A 15,056-nucleotide genomic window follows, 5' to 3' on the forward strand; every position below is an offset into this window, starting at 1 on the left:
GGGGAGAGCCCCCCCCCCCCCAAATACGGCTCTGTTGTATACCAAAATGAGAAAATGTTATTCTGCAGTCTATATATTACTATTTGAGTACATGGTATTTAAAGAACTGCTCTGATACAGAGTTGCCATACGACACAGCATACAATCTATCTTTATTATTATTATTATTATTATTATTACTATTATTTTTTGCTTTAATTGTATGAGATGATACATTAAACTTGTAGATGAAAAAAAAAAAAAAAAAAAAAAAAAAAAAAAAAAAAAAAAGGAAAACAGTTAACCAGTGAAAACAGTGTATCAAGCCTAGATTTTCATAATGACTTTCCGAGTCTTTTGCACATCGAAACTTGTATCTTTTAATGTGTGTGTGTTTAGGGGGCGGAGGGGTGTTTGTAGGCGGATAAACTTTGCCCAGGGTGGGAATGGAACCCACGACTTAATACTTACAAGGTGCCCTTCCAAGCTGAATATAGGCTGTCTTTACTTATCTTTTAGGGGGAGGGGGTGTTTTTATAAGGAACAATGGAGGAGTTTTCATCGTCCCGAAATCGAAGAGAGGATCAGCTTTGCCTAGGGTAGGAATGGAACCCATGACTTAACAGTTACAAAGTACCCTTCCAAGCTGAATATAGGCTGGCTTTACTTAACCTTTAGACTCTAGACCTGTATAGTTTTTTTTTTTCAAGATGAGTGTTTCAGTATTTGACCGCCGTTTTTATTTTGTTGCAATTAAACAACTGCTATGTACATTAGACGCGTGTGGTCTGTGTCGTAGCATGCCCATCCCGTAGTATGTGTCTCATCAGATGGGCGAGAAGAGACACAAAACTTCCCATTCATGTCTTATTCATCAAGGTTTTTTCTTACCGAATATATTCTATCGATGATGGTGTTCAGCTTTTCCGTGGTCTTCTTCAGAGTCTTGGCCATCCTCTCGTCTTTGAGCTCTGTGAATTTATTCAAAGCCAATTGAATAACACCGTGACGAGCTTCCTCTCTGCTATTGTACTCGGACGGGAGTGTGGAGATTCGGGGATGAGTACTCACCTAAAACATAGATCCATCGTATGTTTATTGTACACCTACCAGGGCCGTATCTAGTATTTTGTCGAGGGGGGGGGGGATGCTCCAAATTCTTGGAGTCTGGCTTACAGTAAAGGAGAAAAATGGATGAAGCTCGAGGGGAGAGCCCCCGCCCCCCCCAAATACGGCTGCTGTTGTAGTATACCAAAAATGAGAAAATGTTATTCTGCAGTCTATATATTACTATTTGAGTACATGGTATTTAAAGAACTGCTCTGATACAGAGTTTGCCATACGACACAGCATACAATCTATCTTTAATTATTATTATTATTTGTATTTATTACTTCTTTTTTTTTTTTTTTTAATTGTTTGAGAAGATACATTAAACTTTTAGATAAAAAAAAAAAAAAAAAAAAAAAAAAAACTCAATAAAATCGTCCCATTTATTTGAGAAAATTGTCAAGACATTATCGAGAAGTGTGGACAGAAATGTAGTTAGTCCATCAGCTTTCTTTTCACATTTGTGTTCCGTCACGTTCGTCACGTTTTCTACATACAAAACTTACTTGAAGATAGGCATAGTAGACGAACACTCGTTTCTTAGGATCTGGCTGCCGGTCCTTGATATAAATCTCAGGCTCTTCATTGAACAAATACTTGGCCAGATGAGACACTTGCTTCTCATTGGTAGCTCCTGCTGGTAACTCTATGTAAACCTGAAAACCAGACAGACCAGTTTTTATTAGTCAGTAAAAAAAGTCAAAATTTAGGCTGATATTCCTGAACAAAATGAATAGGCATATAAATGTGCATAGCGCAGTGACCACTACGCCACGACAATAAAGCAGAAACAAAGTACAGAGGTAGTTTTTTTAAAGAGTTCAATGTTATTGTGATATTAATGTAAATGCAGTTTCTTTGTGTTATTATGCCACAACTTTGGTGCTCACTGCAGCATTGTAGGAATTTCCCAATATCTCAATAATCCTTAAATGCAATGTTTATCTACCATGCTGGCACCGGTCGCTATGCGCATTTATATGTCATAGCTACTCATTTTTCTCACGAGGCTGAGTGGGCCCCGCGCGAGTCACGAAATCAATCATTTGCATGATACAAATTTCTAGACCCCGCCGGGAATCGAACCCGGGTCTCCCGCGTGCAAGGCGAGCGCAGTGACCACTACGCCATGGGAGCTGACTACCTACCATGCTGGCACCGGTCGCTATGCACATTTATATGTCATAGCTACTCATTTTCCTCACGAGGCTGAGTTATTGTGATATTAAACCCATTGAAAATGCCTTTAGTGACGTAGAATAACATATTTTAAAGCTAATCAGACTACATATTTTGGACGCCGAATTGTCCTTCCGATCTCTTGGCAATCTTGAATATTTTTCATTGCATATTTTACGTTCAAAAACTTGTTGTCTGTGGGAACCAAATCGATATACCTAAGCACCATGCAGCAAACAAGTGTACTAGGGATAATGTTATCGTACTCATCATGTCCAAAGCTTTTCTCATTACTACTACTCGGTACCGGAGTATCGAGTATGTCTAGTATCGAGTACACTGAGTAATTAAGTAAGCTTACCTGGAGTGAGTACCGAACATTCACGTAATCAGTTCAAACTTACCTCTGGGGTAGAAGATTTCGAGGAGGAGGGCTTATTATACATGGACAGTGAAGGGGAAGGTAGAGAGGGGGGTAATGAGGAGGGCCAGTTGGTGATAATGGGCGAGGGAGTACTCAGACCATGCTTGGGCAGATTCTGGAAGAAAACAAGTTATTGAAATGAGAAATTAAGAAAATTTCTTTAAAAATTAAAGCACGTTTACTATTTTAACTTACCTAAAAAAAATCTCTTTGGAAATAAGTGTTTTACTTTAATTCAAAGAGTTCCCTCTATTGGACAAACATCTTTAAAAAACAGTGCGATAAACAAACTCATTCATCTCACCCATCTAATGATATTAAAGCCTGTAGACTTAAAAGAGCACACAGCAGACAAAATACTAAGATAAAATATTTGGAGACGTTTATGTTGTTTAATGAATAAAGATTACATTTATACATATAGAGATACTTACCGGTTGAATAGTGGGAAGGTGTGTGTACACTTCTGGCAGTTGAGGTGATACTTTCATTGGTAAAGTTTGGATGTTCTACACAGGGAGGAGAAATAAACACAAATGAGTGATTTTCTCAAGATCAAGAGAATAATTTATTGTTATAAATTTATAAACGATTACGGTTAATGTATATTAGATTCACTGGAAAACGGAAAATTTCGTTGATTAAATTTTTACCTACTCTGGAATTATTAAACCAGGGCAAAACCTCTGGGTATTGATTTTTTTTTCCACCTCTTTTCTGATTAGAATTCTATGCGTATCAGTTCAAATGTGCAAATCTCTCGATACTTGGGCGTTACAATTTACAAGATCAACAAATTGAAAACCGATTACTTTGCAAAAACATAATCCATGACTCATTGACCCAGTATCTTGGCAGATTTACCAAACTGTTACAAAATGTTGGGTGGGCTGTAAATTAAGAAGTTCTGAACATGTAAAATTGATGTGTGTTATGCATGGCCAGGTCCACAAAGTGAGTTAAACTCTCCAAGCAGTCTAATTGGCTGAATTTTTTTGAAATCGGTGTGCTACACAAGTACACACTTACCTTAGGTACATAATAGTCATTGTCAAGGGTGATCTGCAGATTCACCATGTTGTTTTCTCTCAGTTTAGAGGCAGCGTTCATTTTGGCCATATTCACCTGAGGACAGGGAGACAGTTGAAAGTTTGACTTAGAGACACGTCACATCACAAAATAAGAATATAGATATGCTTGACAAGAAACATTTTAATTGATAAAACGAAAATATAACAAAGGTTACAACTTGCAAACCAAAGTCGTATTTGGGTAAATTCCAAATACAATCCCATCACATAGACACAATTTCCCCTGACATGAACACATGAAATAATATGGATTAAATATTGGGTTTACCTGTGACAATATTTGACTAGAAGGTCCCAGCAAACGAGGTGCAGAATGTGCAGTCAGAATTGGTTCTTTAGGAGGTGGAGGCATTTTTCTCATAGCTGGAGGTGGTACTTTGTCTGCTTCCCTATTCTCGCTAAGCACAACAACAGCACTCTTTATTTTATCCTGTAAAACATCAAGCTGTGTCAGTTAATTATTTTGACTGCTTCCTATTATTGATTTCAAGGAACCTATCTCTTCCTAACATGTGGGATTAGGTATGGAAGATTTGACAACTGGGTAGGTACATATTTTATTCAATCAACCAACCTCAGTGGTGCAGTGGTTAATGTGTTGGACTTTGAATCTGGAGGTTGGTGTAATGATTTTGGGAACGATATCTGTAACCAGCATTTAAGTATGCTTAACATAATTAAAATTCCTTCCTTTTATTTTATTCAATCTGAAATGCATATTAAAATGATGGTGCCCTAGCTCATATCATTCAGAAGTTCTCACTTGTAAAACTTAAAAGGACAGCTGAACATGAACTTGTTAAAAGTACCCCTCATATGGAAAAAAAAAAAAACATTCTAAGACTCAAGCCTCCCTGTATTACCTTGGTAGGAATAACATCAGATCGTGATTTTCGCTGACTGCTACTATGTGACTCGGAGGTCTTGGATTCAACTCTCTCCGTTGGTGGAGATTTTCTCCGCACAGGAGATGCTTTCTTAGGAGCAGATTTGGGAGGTGGAGAATATTTTGATGGAGGTGGGGAGTAGCCATCATCCTGAAAAAGAAATCAACTGTTAATTTTGTTTGTCTTTGGCTTGAGGCTTACCATGTTGAGTTATCAGGTCAGTAATATAATTACTTTCCCTCCCCTCTCCAAGGTTTTAACTACGGCCCCCTCGGACAGAATAGTGACAGAGGGTAAGGGTGGGTATTCCAAATTATAGAGAGATAATATTATTTATTCTTTAAAGGCAAGTCATGAAAGATCTGAATAAATGATCTTCAAATAAACTTACCCTAGGTTCGTCTCTATCATAGGAACTAGAGCGGCCATAGTTGTTGCTAGTTGAACGCTTAGAAAACGGTTTGCTTGACTGAAAACGGGATGTATTGCTATATCCATTGGATGAATTGTAAGACAAAGGAGATGGCTTCTTGGAGTACCGATTGTTTGAAGAATTGTAGCCACCAAATTTACCTCGTGATGACTTGTATGCAGGCTGAAATGAGGCCAAGAAATGAACTTGTTAATTTTTGGCATCTTTTTTAATTACATACTTGCAAAATTGTAATTATTTTTATAAATTTTAGGACATAAAAAAAGTACCTAAGTACTTATGAAAGTTATCTAGATTGTAAAAGTACCTAGTGTTAGATACTAAACCAATACTAAACTCTACCACATGCATAAGTAATTGAAGTTTCTTCCACTTAAATCTCACCTTCCTGCTAGTCTTCTTTTTGTTATTCTGTCCTTGAATCAAATCTTGGATATGAGCTAGGGCTTCATTCTTCTTGGCTATCACATAAAGTCCTCCTTGTTTGGATACAATGGAGAAATCATTGCTGAGACTTCTTATGTAGGCTTCTAGAGTGGGGAATCCCATTGCTCTGAATGGAATATTCTGTCCCTCAAGTTCCCTGTAATCCGCTGAAGACAAAGGAATGAAAATAGTAAAATTAGAATAGAGATGTACTTAGGTAATATCAATTTGTAACGTAAATGCAGTTTGTGTTATTATGTCACAACTTTGGTGCTCACTGCAGCATTGTAGGATTTTCCCAATATCTCAATAATCCTAAAATCCAATATTTAGGTACCTACCATGCTGGCACCGGTTGCTATGTGCATTTATATGTCATAGCTACTCATTTTCCTCATGAGGCTGAGTGGGCCCCCCAACAGCCAGTCACAGAATCAATCATTTGCATGATACAAATTTGACCCCGCTGGGAATCAAACCTGGGTCTCCCGCGTGCAAGGCAAGTGCAGTGACCACTACGCCATGGGAGCTGACTATATCAATTTTTATATATATATAAAAAAAATATATATTTCACACAATGAGTAGGTATTCGGTACTCCACATGGTAAGATACTTAGCCCATCAATTTATTTTACATAAAAGACATTTCTAGATGGTGAAACATCTGCACCTTCAAAAAGTACAAGTATTTTAATGGAGCAGTTGCAGTTGGGTAAAAATTATGAATAAAAGGTTGATTCCTGCGTAAAAAGTTGTGAAAAATCCAAATCTGAAGTCAAAACTCCGAAAAAGTAACTTTAAAAGGTCTAAAATTAAATTTTTAATTGCCGTTCTAATTAAAAAGTTCAAAGAGTTGTGACGTCAGACTTAATGTCAAAATGCGCAGAAACGCTTGCGCACAAACAAACGAAGCGGGAGTCATGAATTATGACGTCATCGCCTACGGGAGCATATGTCGTGACGTCAAACTTTACGATTTATCGGTATTATTTAAATCGATTTATCTCGGTATCTAGAAGTCGTAGAAGAAAAAGAAAAATTCCGTTGGTCCTCATTTTTCCTGCTCTATGACTTTGAAACATCACACAAGTAAGCGCAACTGATCTATTACAAACCCAAATTGATAAGTGGACATATATAGCCGCCGAATATGGTCTAAAATTCAGTGCAGGTAAAAGCGAGATCGTTGTACTGAAAAGTGAGGAACCTGTTGAAGGAGACATTGTAATGAGTGGAACAACATTGAAGAAGGTGGATCACTTTAAATACCTGTACCTTTAAATTTTTCCTGCTCCATGACTTCGAAACATCAAACAAGTAAGCGCAACTGATCTATTGAATTCCAAGGCAAGGCATCTATGTCCTTGCAGCAGCATGGGCATGTCATTTGACATTGAAGTTCTTTATCTTTCTGTAGGTTAGGAGATCAGTAAATAGTCAAAGTAAAATCCTAAGAAAATAAACAAGGTCAACTCACAATTCAAAGCCTGAAGTTCCACACCTCCTTTCTGAGAAGCTACAGTGGCTCTCAGGGTTGAAATAAGATGCTTCTTGTCGTCCTCGTCCATGATTATTCAACGAGAACCTGGCAAATAAAGATGAGGGTTTTGAGTTAGAAAAAAATAAAATAAAAATAGATATCAAGTACATAGGTATGTTTGTATCTACTTGCATAGATTATTTTAATCTTGAAGGCCATAGACCATAAAATAAAAATAGATATCAAGTACATAGGTATGTTTGTATCTACTTGCATAGATTATTTTAATCTTGAAGGCCATAGACCCCCGCCCAACCTAGGTTGAGTAGAATGACTGCCCCGTAATCCCTTACACTCCTTACAGGTCGGGACAAAAACTTTTGGAAGCAACTGTTCTAAAAACACACATAAAGATACCCTCATCCACTAGGTGTCCATTACACATAGGTACTTCACCAGAAAGGGGGAAAAAATCACATATATTATTCAATGAACCCACAAATGGGAGAGGGGGGTCCTATCAACACTAGACATGCTATAACAAAGGGAAACAGTAATGCTATGCTGCCCTGCTAAAAAAGAGGGCAGTAAGTCCAAAATTTGACATTTTGAGTTATAAATCTATACCCACGTATTTTTATGCGTAGAATTCAAAAAAAAACGCATCAAAAACAGTCTACGAAAAAAAAAACAACGAAGATACAAGGAGCACAGACAAGGAAGAAGGCAGTATATCCCAAAATTATCTCTGCCATGCTAAGAGTAAAGCAGTAAGCGCCAGACATTAAGAGAGAAAGCAGTATATCCATGGATATACTGCCTTCTTATTTACTATGAAGTTTTCTTGGATTTGCCATAGACCATTCAGGCATAAGTGCATAAAGTTATTTTGGACACAAACGTTCCTTGGTTAGTACATCATGAAAATGCCAAAAAATCTTGAAACTCCATTTCATGTTAATATAGGTTGGACAGCACTTCAAACTCTTGACATTTGTGGACCTCCCAGCATACTTGATTAAATTACTTCAAATTTTACATCAAACATTTTAAAAACAATTTATTACTCTTTTGAAATCTCATCTGTGAAAGAGGTGTAACTACACAGACAGTGCACAACTTAACTTTTTAACTTCAATTTCTACTTCTCAGAAGGAAATAGGTAACATAATCTCACTCCTAGTACTTCCACCCATCACCTGCCTACCTGTGGACAGATTTGAACAAATTTATTTCAGTCACAGTGCATACTTACAGACCACAAACACCAGACTTGGAATGTAAAAGGTTTTGGTTTACTCACCTAAAACTAGGTGAAATCAAAATTTTTGGAGAGAAATCAAAGTAGTACAGCAGTAGGTAGGTGTAGGTACTTTCAACACTTCAACTTTACATTTACACTCTTTACAGGTAGGTACGGGAACCTGTGGTTAGACTTCAGTGGCAAAAGAGTTCATTGATTCATTCTAGATACAAGGGGAACGGGGGAAAATACCGATAACTAGGAACAAATGATGTTTTTTAAACTTTATCGAGAAAATCCATGGGCAAAAGACATTTTCCAAGAAATAAATCAAAAAACTTTTGGGTACTTTTCAAAACTTTTTTAACAAAAGTTTTTGAGGTTAGAACTTAGAAAGTTTTTCGGCAGTGGATGCATGCACTCATTTGGTTTCGGAATTCTACCGCTACTACACTCTAGCGCTAGTAGTTCACAAAACGCGCGAATTTTTTCTTCCCTTTTTCCGAGGGATTTTTTATTTCCTCTCTCTTTAAAAGGATTTATCCCTTTTTATCGAGGGATTTTTCTCTCCATCCCTCTTTTTCTCAGTCGATGTCAATATCGTAATCAAAGGACTGTTCTTCCTCTAGCATAGTGGTGAGAGAGGCATAAGATAGGAGGGATGAGGGCACAGGGAGGCGCAGTTTGGTCAGCAGACCTATGATCTTGGCGCAGAGACGACGTAGGGGAATGTACGAGGGAAGGGCAGGGTGCGTGGGGAGGAAGGCCTGTAAACCGTGAGAGGGGACACACACACCCCGAGGAGGGAGAGTAAAGTTGCCATAAATGATATAGCTCTCAAAAAACCTGTGTCTGGCTGTGGCAAAGACTCGGGGAATAATAAATCTGATATAGTCTAAATTTGAGAGCTAAATTTGGGAATAATAACCATAGAAAATATTTATAAAGCAAAATCTGATAAATATTAATAATAATTAAAAAAAAAAAAATCATTTCTGATTTGCATTAGTTCCTTTGTTTGCAATAAAATGATGTAGCTCTCAAATCAAGTCAAAATAGGTATTGAATTTGGAGGGCAATTAATACCATAAAACTGAAATTTGCTAAAAGGGGTTAAAAATAAATTGAGAATGTAAAAAAAAAAAAATCGACCACGTGATTAGGACACTTACTTGAGTGGGTTTAAAGTTGACCTGAGAGATATCTAAATGAACACCCTGTTTACATTTCTCTTCCAAGATTCGAATGCCTGAAACAGAAGACAAATGTGTCAAGCAATAAATGCACCAGTTCTCAATGGTTCACTGAAGCAACGTTGCGCGTGATTGGTAACCAAATAGGAGACCATTTGAAGAATCACGTGTTGCTGGCTTTTCTCAGCCTCAGTCAAGCTGGGTTAGATGTGAGGAGGCGGGGTGCTTGTCGCCAAATGGAAGGTAAAACCACTGTCACTAAAAACCTTAGCATTATAGTGATTAGTGATATTCTTCTTTCACTGTACCTTTTCCCAACCTCATTTGGGGTCAGCGTTACCCTCCTTTATCCTACCTTTCCATACCCTAGTGTCTATTCCTCCCTTGTTCATACCTTTTCTCTCAAGTGTTTCTCAACCTTAGTTCTCCACCTCAGTTTTGTTTCTTTCTCTTCCCCTGTATGGTCAGTTTCTCTACTTTTTTTGCCCATGTTAATCTCGTTATTAACCCATAAAACAAGAGCAAGGATATATTTCGCTAGAGTTTGCTTACCTTTAGACCGGTCCGCATGGTGGGCATACTCCCAGGCATCGAACAGCATATTGTAGTAGCGTGGTCCTTCGAAATATTGGAAGTACTTGTGCGAGGTGGTGGTAGGAAACACTTTGATGAACCTGGCACACATCGAACACAACGGGTAGTAACGGGTTAGTAACGGGTTAGTAGCAGTCTAGAATTAATAGAACTCTAAGCAGTAGTAGAGAGTCAACCTAGTTAGCTTGTAAAGTAGCGCGTCTGCATTGTAAGCATTATGACACGGGTTCGATTCCCACCCTGGGCGGATTTTATTCTAAGATAAGATTCGTTCTTGGAAAGGCTGGCTTTCTCCTATCCTGTCTTCCCTCTCTTCGCTTTCGGGAAGATAAGAGCTTAGCAGTTACAGTTCCCTTTATCAAACCTCTTCAAAAAAAGTGGTAGGCTCTATTTGTCATGAAGCCGCGAATGAAGTTGTTTTTTTTTTTTTTTTTTTTTTTTTTTTTTTTTTTTTTTTTTTTTTTTACTTACGATCCTAGCTGAGTGAGTTCATCCTCATAAACAACCAAGTGTCGAACATCATCAGGAGTCAACGTCTCAGCAATGGAGTGCAAGTACTGGAATCAAAGTGTACAATAGAGATGTGTAATGAGTTATGAAAAAGAACTGCTCTTTTCAGTGGGCCACTCAGTCAAAAATGAGTCAGACCCTAACTCCTTTTTACTATAGGCAGTTGAATAGTGAGTTATTGAGTTATATGTTATATATTCTTCTTCTTTGCCATTTCCCTCTCCAAGTGAAGTCAGCATTTTTTCTTCTTTATTTAAAGTAGCAGGATTTTCAAGATTGAGCTCTTCCACTCAACCACTGATTTCGTGTTAGTATACAAATGAAAAGACAATACTCACATCTTCCCGTGATTCTGACTGAACGAAGGCTACATGCTTATCACGCTCCTCATTAGATAGGAGAGGCGTATACAGTCTTTTATCGTACAGGAGATTGCTATGGTTCAGGCCAAACTCCTTCTGCAATACAGAAAATAATAACAGTACGTAAGAAGTGTAAGAACGAAGAAGAAAATAAGATAATGGGTATATGTGACCGATATTAAATTTATAGGTACTGCCCGAATATAACTGACAACTATGTCCTTTCACCCCGGCATAAGACAGTAAGCTTGTACTATTTCAAGGATAAAAGACAAGATAATTTTATTTGTATTAAATAAAAAATAATTAAATAAAATTCAATGACTCGACTACAATTCGAAATTCTAACCTGTAATCACCCCCTACCAGGCGAACTCTTTGATGTCTTTAACCACATACTGTTAAGTGTTAAAATTACCTGATTGTGTGTGGAGATTTTCTCGGGTAAATGGAAGCCCACAATATTGAACAGGTCTTGAACCAGAGGACCTTTCACAGCCAAGTCTAGTGGAGACGATGAGTGCAGCGAAGGAGATATATTCACCTGGAAAAATATACAAACAGTGAAAGAATCAAATACACATTGAGCTGAATGAACGTATCAACAAAGCATTGTTGACACAATAGTAATCAAAACAGAGGTTTGATAGAGGGAACTGAAACTGCTAAGGTCTTACCGTCCAGAAAACAAAGGGAGAAGAAAGACAGGACAGGAGAAAGCCAGCAGTTCCGATAACGAACCTTGTCTGTTTAGGATAAAACCCGCCACGGGCGGGAATCGAACCCGCGACCTAGTGTTTTACAAGGCAGAACCACTACTTTCCAAGCTAACCAGGCTGGCTAAACACAACTGAAAGACTAGCCAGCGGTAGTAGCCCGTTGAAAGCATCAGTTCCCAATGGATCACTGAAGTTAATAAACATTGCGCGTGGTTAGTGTCCGGATGGGTAACCAAAACGCCCGTCATTAAAGGCCTTAGCAGTTATACAATGACGTTATTTTCAAAGTAAGTTCACTATTTACCTCGAGGAGCCAGGGTTTGAGCTTGCTATCCAGCAGTATATCAATGCCGAATAGTTCATACGAGCAATATCTCGACTGCTGATTAGCTCTGGTTAGCTGACTGATGGAATGCTCGCCACATATCATCGTCTTGATGACCACATCCACAATGCTGTCTTGTAGAGCGGCCACATCTACATGGTGCTCGGTTTCCAGGTAACTCCACAGTGACTTCAGAGTCCTGGAATCATAGGGATTGTTTGTTTCACATTTGAAAATATTATACTAGTAGTTCAGTGAAAGAACAAGACCTTCTACTTACGACTCATGACCTTCTACTCACCATTTATGACCGTGACAGGCTTCAGCATCTTCATTCTGCGTATAACTCGAACTCATCTTGTTAATGCTATAATTGGTCAAGTGCATATATCTGTCTTGCAGTGTTTCGCTATTTGCACTGTATTTCACTGGAAACACAACCAAAACAAATGCATTGAAACAAAAAACTCAAATAAGAGAGTCAGCCTAGTTAGCTTGGAAGGGAGAGCAGGCCTTAAAACTTAACAACTTGCATCGGCGTATTAAGTCCATGTCCTCTCTACGCTACGTTAAGAGTGCCTTAATCACTATGCATAAATCCGTGATCAAAGTGCCAGCCTAGTTACTGCCTTGTTAGGTCGCGCGCTTGCCATGTTAGCACTAGGTCAAGGGTTCAATGCCCGCCTGAGACGAACTTTAAAGTTAACAGATAAGGTTCGTTTTCGGAACGGCTGGCTTTCTCCAATAATGTCCTCTTTCTCTTTCGGAACGATATTGCGGAACAAACATTTCAAGACGAATTATTTTATTCTTTCCTCCTAAAAACCCTAAAAAACATCATCAAATACCATTAAAAAAATAAAAAAAATACCTGACGCAAACCGGACCAGTCCATTATCATAGAGATAGATCCGGAGGGGATTAAAGCTGGTAACGAGCACGTAAAGCCGGAGATCGAACTTGGTATCATTGATCAGATAGGGGTCATCGAGATATTTCTGTACGACCAGCGGCATTTTGCGGGGGATTTGATTCCACTTGTGTACCACCTTGATTCCTATACCACGTGCCGAGGCAGGCTGAAACCAGAAGTGAATCTGACGTGTAATACCTACTCGGGAATGTAGGAGTTATAGCTATCATTTTATTTCGTAGGAACCGAAAATGACAGACGGAAAGACAAGTAAAAAAAAAAAAAAAATTCCAGTAGAACTTTTTTGCTCACATACGCTGGAACTGTCATGTAATACTCAGGAATGGAGCAGTTAAAGTCATAATTTTATGCCATAAGAACCAACAATGACAGACGAAAAGATAAGACAAGAAAATTGCTGTAGAACTCTTTGCTACATAAGCAGAAGATTATCCTAAGAACCATGGGAAAATGAGGCAAGGGCGAGTGAAAAATGCCCCTATGGAAAAAACATTCCATTCCATACAACAGTTTGCTCAGGGTCTATTTGAAATCTTTAAAGCATGAATAGTGTGACAAAAAGTTTTTGCACTTCATATTTTTCATATGAACGAGACGAGTCTCATCATGGCAAAGTAGGGCTTTGTTTACAATTTTAGACTATCCAACTTTATTTATCTCATAAATGGTTGGAATTTCATAAATGGAATCGATAAAGTACTCCTTTTATCTCAACAGTTTAATATTGCACAACTTTATTGAAACGTTAATAACAACGACTCTCTAAACATTGAAATGGATATAGTGGTTCATTCAAATTTGGAATACACATATTAAAAGAGACCTCATTCCATTTTTTTTTTCTTTCTTTAAAGGTGAGTGTTTCACCGCCGTTTATATTTCGCAGCAATGAAACAACTGCTACATTAGACGCATGTGGTCTGTGTCGCAGCATGCCCGTAGTACGTCCCTCATCATATTCGAAGTTCAAAACACGGCGCGAATGACCTACTGTCTGCAGTGTAAAAGCGCCTAAGGAAACACAAAGTTCATTATTTAGGATACTCACAGGTTTGACTATCCACTTTATATTTCCACAGTTTCGTTCCCAGGAAGCCCGCAGTCGTTTATCATCGCCTGGCAGTACGTAGGTCCTCGGTGTGAATCCAAACCTGGGAAAGAAAATCCCGAGTCAATGAGTTGAAATGTCAAGACTGACATGGCAAAAATGACAGGACTAAGCGTGCTGATTGTTTTTGAATTCCCAACACATAAAATAGAAATGTATTAAGATATTCGGTCATTAGCGAGTTTTTGCAACCAAAATTAGCGTCCCGTTAACTGAACTCTTTAACGTTAACACAAGTTTTGGTCAAATAACGTTGAAGAGTTTAGTTAACGGGACGGGGACGCTAATTTTTATAGGAAATAGAAATCATTATAGTAAACTGTTAGCTGTTGAAACCAATTCACTCACTCTTTATCGCCATATTTCATCATACATTTGAGCAGGTTCTTCCATAGGCGATCTTTGCGTCCGATTTGAAACGTTCCCGGGAAGTGATTGATTTTCTGAGACTCTTTCAGCGTTCGAAAGCTCAATGACTTCATATGTTTTCCCCACGTACCACACCACTCGCTTGATTCTGAAACCAAATCATTTAGGTTAGCTATTTGTTTTGACGTGTATAAAGAAATGATGTCAAGTTATATCCTTAAATATTCTAAAATCTTGACTTCATTCTTAGAACTCTTTTTTTTTATTTTTTTTTCAAAAAAAAGACCTCTCACAATTGAATCCGAATCGCATATTTACTCATTATTTAATTAATGACACAAGTTCATTTCAACTACTCTTTGGCCTTATTAAAAATTAAAAGCATAAAAGGAGCATGATTTTGAAGGTCAAATTAAATTTACAGACAATACTTCTCAATACATTGATAAATTTACTAGTGCCGACAGACCTACTATTTTTACAATTTACAAGATAATATGATCATGTCAAACTTTACATTAACATGCTGTCGTTAATATTCAGGTTACTAGCATAAGGTTTGGATTGGCAGGCTTCACAAGAGTTTTTTTATTTGAATTGCTTGGAAGCAAAAAGTTTCAGCGTGCTTGGATGTAATAGAAATAATACAGAATGCACCTCAAGCAGTCAGTATCAGCAATGGTAGGA

General features: G+C 37.9%; 2 protein-coding genes across 4 annotated transcripts in view; both read right to left on the bottom strand.

Annotated features, from left to right (window-relative positions):
* LOC103505289 (tudor domain-containing protein 7) overlaps window positions 1–8,635 on the bottom strand; it is a gene marked incomplete at its 3' end in the record, with an annotated part of 23,316 nt that extends 14,681 nt beyond the window's left edge. The window contains 11 exon segments of the mRNA XM_026820634.1: window positions 871–1,050; window positions 1,596–1,745; window positions 2,673–2,807; window positions 3,127–3,201; window positions 3,722–3,817; window positions 4,052–4,213; window positions 4,647–4,820; window positions 5,062–5,265; window positions 5,488–5,696; window positions 7,010–7,117; window positions 8,316–8,635. Of these exon segments, the coding sequence (XP_026676435.1) occupies window positions 871–1,050; window positions 1,596–1,745; window positions 2,673–2,807; window positions 3,127–3,201; window positions 3,722–3,817; window positions 4,052–4,213; window positions 4,647–4,820; window positions 5,062–5,265; window positions 5,488–5,696; window positions 7,010–7,100 (1,476 nt within the window).
* Window positions 8,636–8,824: 189 nt separating this feature from the next.
* The window catches only part of LOC103505298 (tubulin polyglutamylase TTLL4-like), a 45,934-nt gene continuing 39,702 nt past the window's right edge, over window positions 8,825–15,056 (bottom strand). For all 3 annotated transcript variants that reach the window (XM_008469627.3, XM_017442361.2, XM_017442362.1), the window contains 11 exons: window positions 14,349–14,517; window positions 13,941–14,043; window positions 12,830–13,037; window positions 12,260–12,386; window positions 11,938–12,157; window positions 11,333–11,458; window positions 10,891–11,010; window positions 10,514–10,599; window positions 10,001–10,122; window positions 9,428–9,504; window positions 8,825–9,022 (listed from right to left, as the gene is read on the bottom strand). In XM_008469627.3, coding sequence (XP_008467849.1) covers window positions 8,840–9,022; window positions 9,428–9,504; window positions 10,001–10,122; window positions 10,514–10,599; window positions 10,891–11,010; window positions 11,333–11,458; window positions 11,938–12,157; window positions 12,260–12,386; window positions 12,830–13,037; window positions 13,941–14,043; window positions 14,349–14,517 — 1,541 coding nt within the window. In that variant the 3' untranslated portion in view covers window positions 8,825–8,839. The remainder of the gene's footprint in view (window positions 9,023–9,427; window positions 9,505–10,000; window positions 10,123–10,513; window positions 10,600–10,890; window positions 11,011–11,332; window positions 11,459–11,937; window positions 12,158–12,259; window positions 12,387–12,829; window positions 13,038–13,940; window positions 14,044–14,348; window positions 14,518–15,056) is intronic.

The sequence above is a fragment of the Diaphorina citri genome, unplaced genomic scaffold, assembly GCF_000475195.1.
Source record: "Diaphorina citri unplaced genomic scaffold, Diaci psyllid genome assembly version 1.1 scaffold162, whole genome shotgun sequence".
Taxonomy (NCBI): Eukaryota; Metazoa; Arthropoda; class Insecta; order Hemiptera; family Psyllidae; genus Diaphorina; species Diaphorina citri.